At 40.2% G+C, this 14,886-nt stretch overlaps 1 protein-coding gene across 2 annotated transcripts in view; it reads right to left on the bottom strand.

Annotated features, from left to right (window-relative positions):
* LOC306766466 (neuropilin-2-like) overlaps positions 1-14,886 on the bottom strand; it is a 107,081-nt gene that overhangs the window by 31,373 nt on the left and 60,822 nt on the right. For both annotated transcript variants that reach the window (XM_079254239.1, XM_079254240.1), the window contains exons 9-11: positions 11,581-11,756; positions 10,914-11,087; positions 9,740-9,884 (exon numbers count right to left, since the gene is read on the bottom strand). In XM_079254239.1, coding sequence (XP_079110365.1) covers positions 9,740-9,884; positions 10,914-11,087; positions 11,581-11,756 — 495 coding nt within the window. The remainder of the gene's footprint in view (positions 1-9,739; positions 9,885-10,913; positions 11,088-11,580; positions 11,757-14,886) is intronic.

Here is a 14,886-nt window from a genome sequence, read left to right as displayed (position 1 = left end):
GGTGCTGCTATGTTAAAAAAAAAAAAAAAAAAAAAGAGAGAGAGAAAGATGTAATTCTTGCTTCAAACGATCATTTTTCAATATTTACTGGTACAACTTGGCACACAAACCTGCCAAGGATTTTTAGTGACAGGAAACTTTGAAACCTGTAAAACCATTTTCAGTGATGGCCCGACAGAAAGCAGAGCTGCTAAATGTGTAAATGTGGCATTAAATGAAAAGCGATGGTGGAAAACACGAGTGATTTCTGGATGAAAATCATGCCAGTAATCTGAATGGCAAATCAGTTCTGGTTCTTAGAAACTAAAAACTGCAGGTTTGATTTGTGGGTAGCATGAGGTGCTAGACTAATCATGGTTCCCTCATTTTCAGACAAACATTGGGAAATGAGATCTTTAAGGTGTGTCATAACCCCCCCCCCCCCCCACACACACACACACACACACACACACAAACACCCAGACTAAAATGTCTAATTAGCTCATTGCACAGCAAGCTTTCTATAATATCTGTTTTTATACTAAGTGCCACACTGGACCACAAGACTTTATGCCTTTCAGACATGCATGGGGAGTCTTTGTAACCCAGTGAATAATAAAAGTAAGCATGTGACTCTGGTTAAAAAGCCCCCGATGATGGCGCTTTAAGTGTGGCTAAAAGGCAGCGCCTTGAGTTAGACAGCTGAGACGCTAAAGTGAAGATGGTTTCTATGTCAGGAAACTACTGACAGTGAATTGCTCATTAGCCCATTGTGCCACAAAGCACCATGAGGTACGTAATTGTAATTGTAGCCTCAAGTGTCAGACGATGTATAAAAACAAGCTGCTGGCAATGAATGGCTTACGTCAGCTGAGCTACAAAGGAAATTATCTTAAGCATGTCAAAAACCCATTGAGCAAGGAGTGCCATTAGGTCTCCGGGGAAGAGAGGAGCAGCTTTTTATCTCACCAGTAATTAATACTTTTAAGAAGTATATGGGTTTAACTATTTCTGATGTCCTATCAGTACTTTGGCCATGTGAAAGTACAGGTGTGATGCGGCTGGACTGTATGAAGATGTAGTAAAGGATAAGCCTTTATAATCAGTATTGAATGTTTTACAAACACTGATTTTTATTTACTGTAGTTGGTTGAACAACAAGGGATTCAATGTTCAACCAGAATACAGTCGAGTTGCCTTTCAGTGGTTTGAACATCTTTCAGGAATGAAATTATCAATAAAATTTACGCATTTAATATCAATTAAGATGAAAAAAAAGATGAAACAGAAATAAAGTAACATTGGATAGTAAGATGAATGGCTGAATGTATAAGATTAGTAAAACAACGGATGGACAATTGAATGAATGGATAAAATGATGGATGGATAGATTAATTAAAGAATAGATGTTGGTAAATCAATAGACTGATGATGGATAGATGAATGAATGGATGGATGGATGGATGGATGGATGGATGGATGGAAGATTAGATGGATGAATGGACGAAAGGATGGATGGAAGATTAGATGGATGAATGGATGAAAGGATGGATGGAAGATTAGATGGATGGATGGATAGATGGATGGATGGATGGATGGATGGATGGAAGAGTAGATCAATGAATGGATGAAAGGATGGATGGAAGATTAGATGGATGAATGGATGAAAGGATGGATGGAAGATTAGATGGATGGATGGATAGATGGATGGATGGATGGATGGAAGAGTAGATCAATGAATGGATGGATGGATGGATGGATGATAACAGAAAGAATGGATAAAAGCTTTGACAGATGGATAAAACAAAGGATGAATGGACAGATGGATGGATAAAATAAAGTATGAAAGAAGAGATTGACTAAGGAAAGCATGAAGGATGCATTTATGTATAGATGGATGGATGAATGGATGGATGGGTTTGGAAGGATAAATAAATAGAAGGACTAATGGATGAAGAAAAGGAAGGATGAGTATGGACTGGTGGATGGATAACAGAAAGGATGGAGGGATTGTGAGGAAAGGAATGGATTAATGGATAGATTAAAGAATGGATGTATGGAGTGATAGATTAAAGGGTGGGTGGAAGGATGGATGATAGAAAGAAGGGGATATTGATGGAAAAAGAGGGCAGGAATATCTGGGAAATGTTGTAAAGGAACAGTGAGCCAAAGCTAAATATTTATGTTGGAAAAGTCTGACAGTGTTTTTTGTGCTTTTAAACACACAGACAACCACAGTGAAGCCGAGCCCAGATGTAAATCTTTCCATGTGTGATATCACAAATAGGAGAAGAGGAGGAATACATCAACTTCTCTGTCCCAGTAGATAATTGGTTGCTTTGCAGGCACTTAACATCAGAACATCTGTATATCCAGCGAACATGGCGTTACACTTACGTAACTGCAGACAAAAGGCTCGAGTCAGGAACAGTGCGACTACGAATCAGTGGTGGACAAATGTCCATTTAGCACCGCCTGAAAACAATGTCTGAATACGGTTTCTCATTTGAAACTCATGTTGTCATTTTAGTTTCAGCCATGGAAGAAGTAGCACATGCAGGAGCTTTTTCATTAACTGCATGTGTTCGCTACAAGGTTTTTTCTCTCCTTTGAATTTAAGACAAACAGGCTCTGTCCACAGACACGAGCAAAGGAGAGAAGGGAACCATCCACCAGTATAATAAAGCCAGGAAAGAAGTGAAGGTGACGACACTGGAGAGATGGAGTGTGTGTGTGTGTGTGTGAGTGTGTGTGTCTGCATGGTGGTGGGGGCTTGTTACAGGAGCCTTGGCAGGAGATGGAGTAAGTGCAGCACAAGCCACAAACATCTGCACTCAGCCTCTTTTTTTAGCAGTATTTTCCATTTTCACGTCTACAGTAAAATGGCTTTGGGTGAAGCATTAATCAGACCTGACGTTGATCAATAACTGATGGGATTTAATCACGTTCTGCCATTGCTTGCGCTTTAAATACAATTATGGCTACCAAATTCTCCAGTTTGTTAGGGTTCCCATTCCCATTACAGCAAACTTCTTAGCAATGTGATAAATGTATTCAATATGCTTTGAATAACTTTCTCTCTGATTATTATCATCTGCCTCCATGGTGCTTTTATAATCACATTGCTTTCGGTTGGACGGCGGCGAAAAGACAGGAGCAGGAGGAGCAAGGAAGGGGATTAGTGGGTGTAACTAAGGACACATCCCACTGATCACATGAATGTATCTGAACCGGAGCCACAGCTCACATGTGATAGTGATCAGCAATGACTCTCATACACGATCTAACACACTGACTTACACAAACACCCGGCCAAACCTGCATGACTGGCTGGAAACCTGGAACAGCAGAACGACTCCAGAATGTTCTTTAACTGTGAACGGTGCATCCCTCAAGGCTTCCTCCAGTCTGCTGAATCTATGTGGAAATCCAAGGCAGTGTTCTGATTCGCTTGCTTAAAAACATCTCTATTTCAACATATATTTTCACACGTAAAAGTGTGTTTTCTCAGGCAGGAACCATGTCAGTTTAACTGGAAAAACTCTGTGGTTAAAAAGTTGGTCATGAGAAAAAGATGTGACACACTCTTTCATCTCTAAACTTTCACTTATAAATTGATTGAGTCATACAAGTTCTTAAACTTACAACTTCAGATAAACAATGTGTCATATTACAGCATATGATTTAAAATCACCTGCAGAGATATTCACAGGATTCAGCTGGATTAGGGACTCTGGACTTTTACTGGACCACAGAGCACCTTGACGCTGTTCTTTTCCAGCCACCCTGTTGCAGATTTCTGGCCGTGCTCGGGTTTTAGCTGTTAAATTGACCCAAGGTGTCCAAGTCATCATCCTTCTACCTCTATGCTTAACATTTAATATGAAGCTTTTGTGCCAGTATTTTCTGCTCAGTTTTCTCCAGACCTACTGCTGTGCATTACGACCAGGTATCTGGTCTCATCTGTCCAGATGACACAGTTCCAGAAGCATAGTGGTTGGTTTTATATGCAGCTACACTGTGCAGTCATTTGCAGTCTCCTGGTAGCTCTTTCAATGCTTCACCTTTTTTTTCTAATTGTACTTAATCCATTTCACATGAAGCCTGTAAAGTGAGGCGTAGCTCTTAAGGATTTTACCATTTCTTTGGGTAAATTTGCTGAGATGCCCACTGCTGGAAAGATTAAGAGACATTCATGTGAAGTTTTTCTCCAACAGTTTTATAACCCTTCCCAGACTGATGAGCAGCAGGAGGAACAACTCTATGATCATTTCAGATGTCTTTCCTCCTTGACATTGTGTTGGTACACAGCTAAAAGCTCCAAACCAACAAACTGACAAAACCTCTGCCTTTATAGAAGCGCTCACATTGATGATGATCAGTTAATTAGGTGCATTTGATTAGAAGGACCTGGCTGATTGCTCAACCTCTAAACAGTTTTAGAAACAGACGGGGGGGGGGGGGGGGGGGGGGGGGGGGGGGTACTAACACAGTGCTTCTGCATTTTGGTGTAATTTTCCATCAACAGATAATGACATATTTTATTGCTCTCCCATATGTCTCATCTCTTTGTTATTTTCCTTCAGCATCTCACCCCGGACTCTGTAGTCTTCAGTGGAGTTGAAAAACTAAGCATGCATTTACACAACTAACAAACCCTTAACTTTATGCCAAACAGGTGGTGTGTGTGTTTGTGTGTGTGTGTTTGCGTGTACATCTGTGCCTGCCTGGCTGTCAACAACTAGGTGTGTTATGAAAGAGATGAGAGCATAGCAGATGTTCTGACAGCTCAGTCATTTAAAACATGAACAAAACTGGCAGCTTGTAAGCTCTCGGTTCATATCCAATCGTTGAGGTTACAAGACCCAAATTACATGTTGCCTTCATAGCTAGCGTGAATGATTGGAAATGAGCAGTAATATTCTGGCTTTTGTTTCTGTGTTTGCACCGAAGGTTTGGCACTATAATGAGATGCTAAACCACATTATTGTGTGCCCCGAAGTACCCCGAATCTGTAATTTTGAAATGGATTTTGGAGCTGAGATTGTCTCACTCATGTGAGGAAATTGTTAGGTCAGTGCACTTCATTGTAGATTATGAAAACAATACAGAGGTAGTAATGGAAAAGCAATTTCTTTGTTTTTGCATTTGAATAGTAAACAAAGTAGCCTAATCTTAAACCCGACAAACCACTGTGCATGTTTTTGGAGTAGATGGATGATTTGGAAGACTGAATAATTTCTTGTTTATGCCAACGCCATGCGGGAAGTAAATTTGGGCACAATCGGATTTCTGTGCAATTCTAATTTTCATATGTTTAATAAGAAGCAGTGGCCTGGGCGTGAACCAGGCTGACTAAACGCTGGAGAACTTGGTAGTTTTAGCATAAAGATCAAATTGTTTATTTTTTCTAAAAAGTTCAAATTGTGTGTTAATTAAAAAAAAAAAAAAAAGACTGCTGGTGCCTTTTTGATGCAGCTTACTTCTTTTGTTCCTACCATCTATTAAAGAAAAATCATTATTCACACCATTTTGAAGGAGTATAGAAAGGAAGTTGCTGTTGCTTCATTTCCCTTCTTATTTTATAGATTTCTTCTGATCTGTTGTGCTGAGTGTGCCTGAATTCATAGAAGCCCACTTAAACCCACTAGAGATGAGTGTCTGCATTTTTTTTTTTGTGGTTGTGACCTATGCGTAAACAGCTGTGTTCAGTGAACTGAAGCTGATGCACTGCTAAATATTTCATCTTCCTTCAAGGACTCAACACAACTGCGAGAACAAACACTCACAAGCAAGGGGAAAAAGGAATTTGCTCTTTTTGAGATGAGCTTTTCTGTGGTAATACACTATGTGTGTTACTGAGATAACAGATGAGTTGGATTATTACCATCTGAATAGTTAGAATAGCACCATTAGGAAACAAAGGAGGAAAGTGAAATTAAGGATGTGTGCTTATCTAACTGGGTGGTTTTATTCATGAGATGGTAGCTGGAGCTGTTACTGTGGTGTTCATGTGAAGTGGGAATGAACTGTTATCATGTCTAATGCACAGATTACACCCAGAGGGAAAACATCTGGCAAGCAGACAACCAGACCAGCAGACAGTTAGGGAAACTGCAACAGTCAAGATGTTGATCTGACTGTTGAAATCATGTGCTTTAGATGCTATTACATTGTATAGACAGAATAAACCGGGCATGTACCATCACTTGCTGCTGAGTTGGAAAAGATGTATCAGGATGAGGTAAATTCCTTATGTCAAGCTTTGTGGTTCACCATGATATTATTATTGCTGACAACGTTTTTTTTTTTTTTCATGTCAATGTGTTATTTTAATTTTACCTTACTTGTAGTTGGCTGAAAATCACCATGAAAGATAGAGGTTTCCACTGGAAAACATTGACAACTTGCTTGACCTGAGCAAAACAGGAACTTAGTTTCATGTGCTAGACATAAGACGTAATGATGTTTATTTCTATTTATTTACAATTCTATATCAACAGGCAGAAAGTCAGGATGGGATTCCTGTTTATTTCGAAAGGGGGTACATTTTTTATTTTTTGTGGGGATGTGTAAGGGAGAATATTATGTAGTTTGTGTTTTCCAAATTACTACTTTGATGTGTGAAGGTTCAATTTTAATATGTAGATATTGTTCTTAATATGTAAAGCACTCTATGTTGCTGAAAAATGCTTTATAAAAAAAAGTTTGATTTGATTAAAAAAAAACATACTTTGAGCATGCAAATTATTATCTCTGAGGGTAATAAACTAACATAGTTTGTTGGTTAAACAAAGCTGTTGTTTCATAGTTGTATGACAGGAAGTACACATGTCGTAAAACATATGTCTATGTCTCATATGTCTGGCTGCCGTAGTGCAGCTTCACAACTATCAGGCTTGTGGTCTGTAACTGAACTGAAATGCTTAAAATAGTTGTTTTCAAAGCTATCTTACAAAAAGCTACCTCACAAAGTTCATTACTTTTAAGCCACTTTTCTGATCAAGTTAAGCTAGCAGCTAAGCTAGCAGCTAAGCTAGCAAGTTCAGAGAAAAACATCGTCCTGCACTGAATAAGAACAGATAAAAATGTCCTTGATTTTGTGTTATTTTCAGCTGATTGGCATAAACTTCCTCATGATATGTTATTATAGGTAATTTATTTTGTTATCTAAGCAGTAAACAGAGTATTCCCTTGTTCTTTAATGCCCCGGTCATGTACAGCCAGCTGGCTCGGCCTGACGCATTGGGATATATTTCTCCCATTGGACTCTCTTTCTCTCTCTCCACATCAGCTCAGAAATACAGAAGTGTATTCATCAGGTGTAGCCAGTGGCCCACTTCGTGCCTGTAGGGAGCAGGTACATGTCATTTCCAGTTCTTGTCTTCACTTGTCATATGTCACAATATGTGAATATGTGTAAAGTAAGACCCGGTGGCACATGATGGAGAGGGGTGAGAAAGCTGGTAATAATAACCCCGTTTTCAGAAGGTCACTGAAAAATTGAAAAAGAAAAAAAAACCTTCTTTGTTTTAGGGTTAATTATGTTTGTATGATTTCCAATTATTTTACAGTGCAGGGTATTAAGAAAATGTCCTAACCCGACAAGGTATCCGTTAGCTTCATAGAGGGAATTTATATGGTACATTATTAGTGCACCAGTAAAGTAATAAATGTAGCAATATTTGTATAATGGCTTGCTTTCCAACAAAGTTATTGTACACTGTGAAAAAATGCTTACCGCAGCTAACAAGGACCATACAACCTAGCATGTTATAATAAATCATACTTACACAGCTCAGTAAAGTAGCATATAGACTAATAGCTTGCATCACTCTAAACTAGCTGCAAACCAAATCATCACTCAGGAGTTTACACTAAATCCTTAAGAAGGAAAATATTTTAAACTGGATGAAAATAGCCTGATGTTAGTCTCAATACAATTGATGAAGCTTTAATCATGAATATCATAATTCAGTACACGATGTACTGCTATTAATCCGTCACTACAGCTAATGTTGCTAACGTAGTAGGGTGGGCGCGCAATCTATTCCACAGCTGGCCGCTATTAGTAAAAGTCCCATGACCTAGACATTTTAATCCCTGTCCAGACATGTTGAAAACCCTCCTATAGAGCAAGATGATTAACTACAACCACTGCTATATGCACAGGATGCATAAAAGCAAGCATATGCACACAAGCATACTGTACAGTACATGCAGAACAAAGACAGCAACATAAACCCGGAAACAACGGCCGATAAAATACAAAGATTATCAAGAGATTAAGGGTTTGATTTCAATATATGTTGAACCCTTTCTATCCTGCAGGTTAGTGTCTGAATCTGAATATACAGACTATAGTTTTCAGTGTGGCAATCAGAGAAACATCACTGAAGAAGCCATCACATGCAAAGAAAATAGAAGAAGCCATCATTAGAGAAAATATAACAGATGTTGCATTGTTTTGCTTTAACTCTGTCTAACTGGGCAAAGTGGAAACTGATCATTTACAGGATTCAGTTTATGCTGTAAATCAGGAGGTCTGTCAGACATATTATGTATTCACACCACACTGACACATTAGCAGTGGTTATATATCTGTATGTATGTATTTATGTATGTTTTTTGAGTTGTATAATATTCTGGAACTGTTTTCTGTACTTCAGATTGCACATATTCATGACCCTTCATCCACTTATTGGTCTCTTAGTAGAGAGTGAACTATTAATATTCTCTAATTAATGGCTGTATGTTCAGTTGTAGATGTATTCATTTAGAATAGTTTTATTTCCTGCAGACCAGAAAAATGCAACCCACACACCTCAGTGTATAACAGTACGTACAGTTGTGCTCATATTTATTCATACCCTTTCATTAAAGAAGGAAAAAAACAGCTGCCTGTAAAATAAGATGAAATTGACTAAAGTAATAATAAATAAAAAAATTTATGAAAATCACAAAATTATTTTCTAATTCTCCTTCAATAGAAATAGTTTTTTGAAAAAGCAAACAAATAAGATAATTTATTACATATTACACCACTCATAAACTAATATTTAGTTGAACAATCCTTTAATGTTTCCACTACCGTCAGGTGTTTTCTGTTCCTCTCAGTCAGACTTCTGCACCTGTTGACAGGTATTTTGTCCCACTGTTCAACAGAAAAGTTCTATAATTTGTCCAGGACCAATTTGTTTGTTTTTTCTTTCTTCAACTCAATTAAATGAAAAAATAGTGTCTTATATTGATAAATTATATTTTTTGCAAATTTTTAGTTATTGTTCCTTTTTTAAGTCTCCAGTTTTTTGAGTGACTGTTGTAAATTCAGCCTTTTCTTTAATGAAAGGGGATGAATGCATATGAGCACAACTGTATATAGACTTTTGATAAGCCAGTTAATGTATTATGACGCTGTACATGTACAAATAAAACTTAGTAAGCTCTGCAGCGTGAAGACCCAGTGCACCCTGTGAACTTTGCTGCCCCCCTTAATGGGTGGGGTATCCAGGTTGGGAACTACTGCTGTTAATGAGGTGACTGATACGCCACTGCAGTCGTTTGACATGGGAGCGAACCCCACTGCATTCAAAAGCAGATGTTGGAGGGCGTTAGTGGCTTTTAGATTATTGTAAAAAATTATTTGACTTTGTGATACACTCTGTTATGTGGCCCTTTTTTTGTGCACAGCATTTCTTTAACCTGCGTGTGTGTCCATCAATAAGTGCTCATCGTTCTGCAGCTGTCAGTGAACTCTTACCAGGAAGGTCACAGCCGAGAACCTCCATCCTCATGCCAATCCCAGCAGGAGACCATCGCTCTGGAAAGACTCTGATGTACTGGGCAACGATTTCATCAAACCGCCGCACCTCTGGAGTATCGTAGTGGCTGTTCCCTTCAAAAACCTGAGGAACAAGCATGAGAAAGCATTGGAAGTTTATTTTAAAATGTGAAATGGTAAAGGTATGGCAAGTTTCTCTGTTTATATTTTACATTTTAGTTCAGGTATTTAACAGAAAAATGTACGGGATAGAAAGCTCTGTGGCCTGGCAGATCCCTTACAATGGAGGTGTCAGAAAGTGTGCATTGTTATGATAATGTTTATGGAGCTGTGACAGTAAAATTTAGTCAAATAAACTCTTCCATTCAAGTCCCATTAGGAAGATTAAAAGAAGACTGTGTGAGTAAAGGCATACAGTTTTACTTCTCAGCGTGGTTTTCCTGCTCAGTTTAACATGTTTGATAAAAAATAATAACTGAAAGCAAATCTCCTTTCATGTCCCAACAAGCTCACTTCATCCTACACATGGTTACTGACAAAAGGCCGCTTTTGGTTTCTTTAACTGAACTATGTTTCCTGTCTTGCACGTTTAAAGAACGTTAAAAATCTATGATAAATCTCCCTGGACGCTCATTTAAGAAGACAGGCAGATGAGAGAGAACAGGATTTTAGCATTGGGAGAAAATCCAGGCGCTCAGTGGTACTTTTAAAGCATTTTAAGACATAGTCTCAGACAGGAAAACGAAGTGCCCCCGTCTCATGGTGCACTAGGCTGCCAGCAGCGTTGAGTGGTGATGCAGGAAAGACATTTTTAATTAACACCCGTGAGAGACAAATAAAGGATGAGTGAACAAGTGGATGAGAGACAGAGACAATGCAGGATTAAAAGAGAAGCAAAGACAGAAGTGAGAAGAGTGAGGTGATTAAACTGAAATATTATCAGGTCCGAGGCGAAATAAAATGCTGTTTTTCTGAGGAAATGAGAGGAAAAAACGAAGGAGAGAGGGGAGATGATCGGCAACCTGTGGGGGACTAAGTTGAGAGACAGCTATAAATAAACTAAATGTGGGGGCTCTGGCAGTAGCAATCAAAGGATGGGAAGTTCAAATGTTCGTGTCAGAGATTAGGTGTGTGTGTTTGAGTTTTAGTTTACCTTAGCAAAGCCGGTCTTGCTGTCTGTGATGTAGTTCCAGTCTTTACCGTTCAAGCTGTGCGCTAGTTTGTACTTTCTGACAAACGCTTTGTTCTCAGCGCTGCTGCTGCCCTCCAGCCCTCTCGCGCCCTGCGTAATTATGCCGCGCACAGTCTTGGGCACACCAAGGTCCACCTGCAACACAGACAGGCATAGTTATTACTAACCCTGCAGTCTCTGCACAGAATGTAAAATGTGGATTTTTTTATTCGCTGGTCACATAAATGAGTACAGCAAAAGGTCTGCACATGGCAGGGGTATTACTGTATGAGGTTTTACTTTTGTTTTACACATTAAAAAGGTTGTTTTATAGCAGGCAGTTGCCTATGAAGTGTAATCCAAGTTGGTTTATAAATAATGGATGATAATGATGAACTGGGTCTACTGGGAGGTGGAGGGACCATCCTCTCACACTGTTAACAGCTCTTGTTAGTGTGATGATAACATATAAAGTCTGTAAATGTTTACAAATAATAACTCATCTGGAGTCCAGATTACATCTTGTAAGTGGCATGTCTAAAATAAATGATTGATTATTGGGTTTGTGTTTGATGCAACAACTAAACTCATTAGTCTGAGTCGAGCAATTCATTCTGTTGGACGCCTTCTAAAGGTTAAGGATACATACTTGCAGCCACTCCTCTCCAGCTATGGGTTGTGTCGGGTTGGGAAACCAGCCTGAGCGACTGGCCACCAGCCTGGCTGCTCCCATGGATCCATGGATGTCCCTCATGGAGGATGCGGAGATCTGGGACTCGGGGAGCAGCCCAGACAACATGCCCTGCAGCTCTGAGCAGGGAGCATCTGAAGGGAAGACAGAAGAGAGCACGTCACATGACCAATGGGTATTTTCTCCCCTTTCATCCTCGGCAGCAGCGAGAAAGAAACGGCCTTGGCACTTTGTTTTTATTTTACGTGGCTTACCAAGAACAAAAAGACAGAGACCTCTTTATGCTGCCTCAATATCACAAAAGTAATAACAGAAAAGTAGAAAAAAAGAGATAAAATATAAGACATTTTTTAGATAAACCTAAAAAGATAAGTTTAAGTGTTTTTTCCCTCCTTAATTTTAATCTTAAACCCATTGAATGCATGTCGAGTTAGTTTAATGCATAAAATGGCTCAGACATCTTTAAGAAAGAATCTTAATGTGGTTAAAAATAAAACAAAAATCAACATTTTAGAGGCAACAAGATTCCCCTCCATTTTTCTGGGCTGCCATACTGCAACAGTGACCTTATTAGTCAGTCACTGGTTCAAACAGTGACTCTAAACCTCTAAAATAGTTTGACAGACCAGGCAGAATATTAAAAGAAAAGGAGGCTTAATGGGTGTGCTGTTCTAATGTGACACTAAGGGATCCTGATCCGGACCATAATAATCTAAAACACGCTTTCATCATTTATCTTTAGAGTCAAACTGTTCCAGATTCAGACCAGCTAAATAAGGTTCCTGCACCTCTGTAAATTAGATAAACTTTCTGCTGTGGGATAATTCGGTGTTTGATTTAATCCTGGAGAAAAATTCTTCTTTGATCGTGACACGAATTGTTAAAACCGTGACTGATGTGTTACTCTCCCCAACCCCTGTGAGTTGCTTTCCTTCATCCTGTTTCATTATTTTTCTTCCCCGCTGTTGCAAAGTTGACGTACAACTTCAACCAAGAAGCCAAAGGGAATTGTGCACGGGGGAATTGAGCCAGAGATCGCCCAAATGGACGAACTAAATGAAAGCATGCTGCAGATCAAAGGGATGCTGTTTATTACACCACCAAATGTGTTTTAGTCTAACAAGCTTGGAAATATAGCGCCGGCGTGAATGATGAGAGAAAACCAGGGAGAATCAAACAATATGACCCCTTCTGTTTGGAAGTGAACAGAGTGAAGTCACGATGGGCAAAAGCAAAGGGGCGTAATCAGCAGATGAGAGGCGAGGGAAAGGAGAGAGAAGTGAGAGGAGGAGGAAAATGCTAAACAAAACGTGAGGAAGGAGAGGTAAAGGAAGAGGAGGAGACAAAGAGGCGCACGAAAGGTCAAGCAGGGATGGACTGAGAAGACGAGGTGAATGGCGAGGGGAAGAAGGGCGGCGAGGGAGAGAGAGGAAGAGGGAAGGAAAGAGCGGGCTGACAGGGAGAGGTGACGGTGATTGATGGTGACATTCTTTAGGTCTTCAAGGAGATGAATGTTTAATGCCGTGGCGTTTGCAACAGTGCCTCAGTATAGTAAATAATGCATCGACAATAAACAACGGCGGCCAGAGGCAGAGCTCCCCCCCCGAGCTACATTCACGAAAACGCATCAACCTAGAGAAACCGGCTGCAGCCTTTCAGTTGTGGACGAGAGCACCGTCCCTTCAGATCGCTGCAGAACAAGTCCGATATGACACACCAGCCTAAACTCACACTAAGCGCTGGTGTGTAACCCACACACGGGCGAGCACCCGGCTCCCTCAACACCTGCAAAAGCACCCAAACGGAAGCGGTACCTGGCCAGCACCAAAGGGACACGCTCGCCACATAAACCCAGGGAGGAAAAAGTACTAAAGGTGGTGAAAATAAGTGATTGATAAAGTACTGCGGCTCTAAAATAAAATGAGATTAAGGTGATGGAGGAGGAAAGAGCTGCTGAATGAGGCTGAGAAGATTTAGGGAAGGTGATGGAGAGAAGAAAATGAGAGAGGGCTGGCGAGAAGTGGGAATGGGAGGCTGTCAGCAGAGGCAATAGACGGACGGAGAGGAGAGCTGAATGAGGAGGAAGAAAAAACACAGTGACACTGGAGAGAGATAGGTGGAAAAGTGAAAGGAAAGTAGGGCGAGAGACATAAAAGTGTGATTTAAGTTAATGACATGTCACTGACTGACTGCTTTATGTCTGCCTTTATAGGCCTGTGTAGGGCATTATCACAACCGCCCCCCCCCCGGCTGTGTGTTCCTGTGTGCGCTTGTCGGCATGTCTATGTGCAGTGGAAGAAGCAGAAGACAGACTGCGTGGCTATTAGCAGATCTGTTTGGTTTTTTTTTTTCCCAGCGAGGCATAATTTACTGCAGCAGAACAGGTTGGTTCCCCCCATTTTCCTCTGAAGCATCAAACTCTGCCAATCGGAAAGCAAACTTGTGCGAAACTTTCTAGACGTTGCATATAAAGCCGATGTTTTCCTCTGGTCTGTGATGGATTGCAGAAACACGGATGGGAAATAGTGTGTGTTTTTGTGTGAGAGAAAAGTGAGGATGGTAAGGTGATATATAATGCCATTTCAGGTGTTAAAATAGGGTAAAAAAAATAGGTGATTGGTAGACAAGAGCATGGGCAAGATACCTGATATATTTCACAAACCTTGTCTGACTCAATCATTTGCACACACACACACACACACATATGTGCACGGTATTGTATTGTTTTGGTGTGATTGTGATTTGTGTGGGTGCTGAAATAGCCCTCCTGGATAAGAGCATATCTGTCCCTCTCAATGGCAGCAGAGAGAGGCCTTAACCTAATAATGATACAGTGAAGCTAAGACACACACCCAGGTCCACTCAGATGGATTGAAACCCTCTCTCTTTTACCATTGCGCGACACACAGTCACGCACGTACACACAAGCACAGACAATATAATTAAGTTTTTATCTATTTATAGTATTGAGCTGATTATGCTGGTTGAAATCGTGTTTGTTTGCAGGGCTGCAGATGAAAGCTGAGAGCCTGTTACTCTCTGATGTTATCACCCACACATCACACTCTAGTATTATTCTATTAGGACCGAGTGAGTTTCTTTGTGTGTGTGTTAGATCTGTGAGTGGGAGTCGGAGAAGGGGGGATATGTATATGAAAGAGCGAGGGCAAGAGTGTAAGTGCACGAGAGTGGGTGTGCTGTGTGCATGTGGAAGAGTGAAACAGATGAAAGTATGAAAAGAATTGTAAATAGGACTGATGGAGG

This window comes from Telmatherina bonti, assembly GCF_933228915.1.
Source record: "Telmatherina bonti genome assembly, chromosome: 15".
Classification (NCBI taxonomy): Eukaryota; Metazoa; Chordata; class Actinopteri; order Atheriniformes; family Telmatherinidae; genus Telmatherina; species Telmatherina bonti.
Note: the sequence above shows the minus strand (reverse complement) of the source record. Positions and strands in the feature narration are given on the sequence as shown.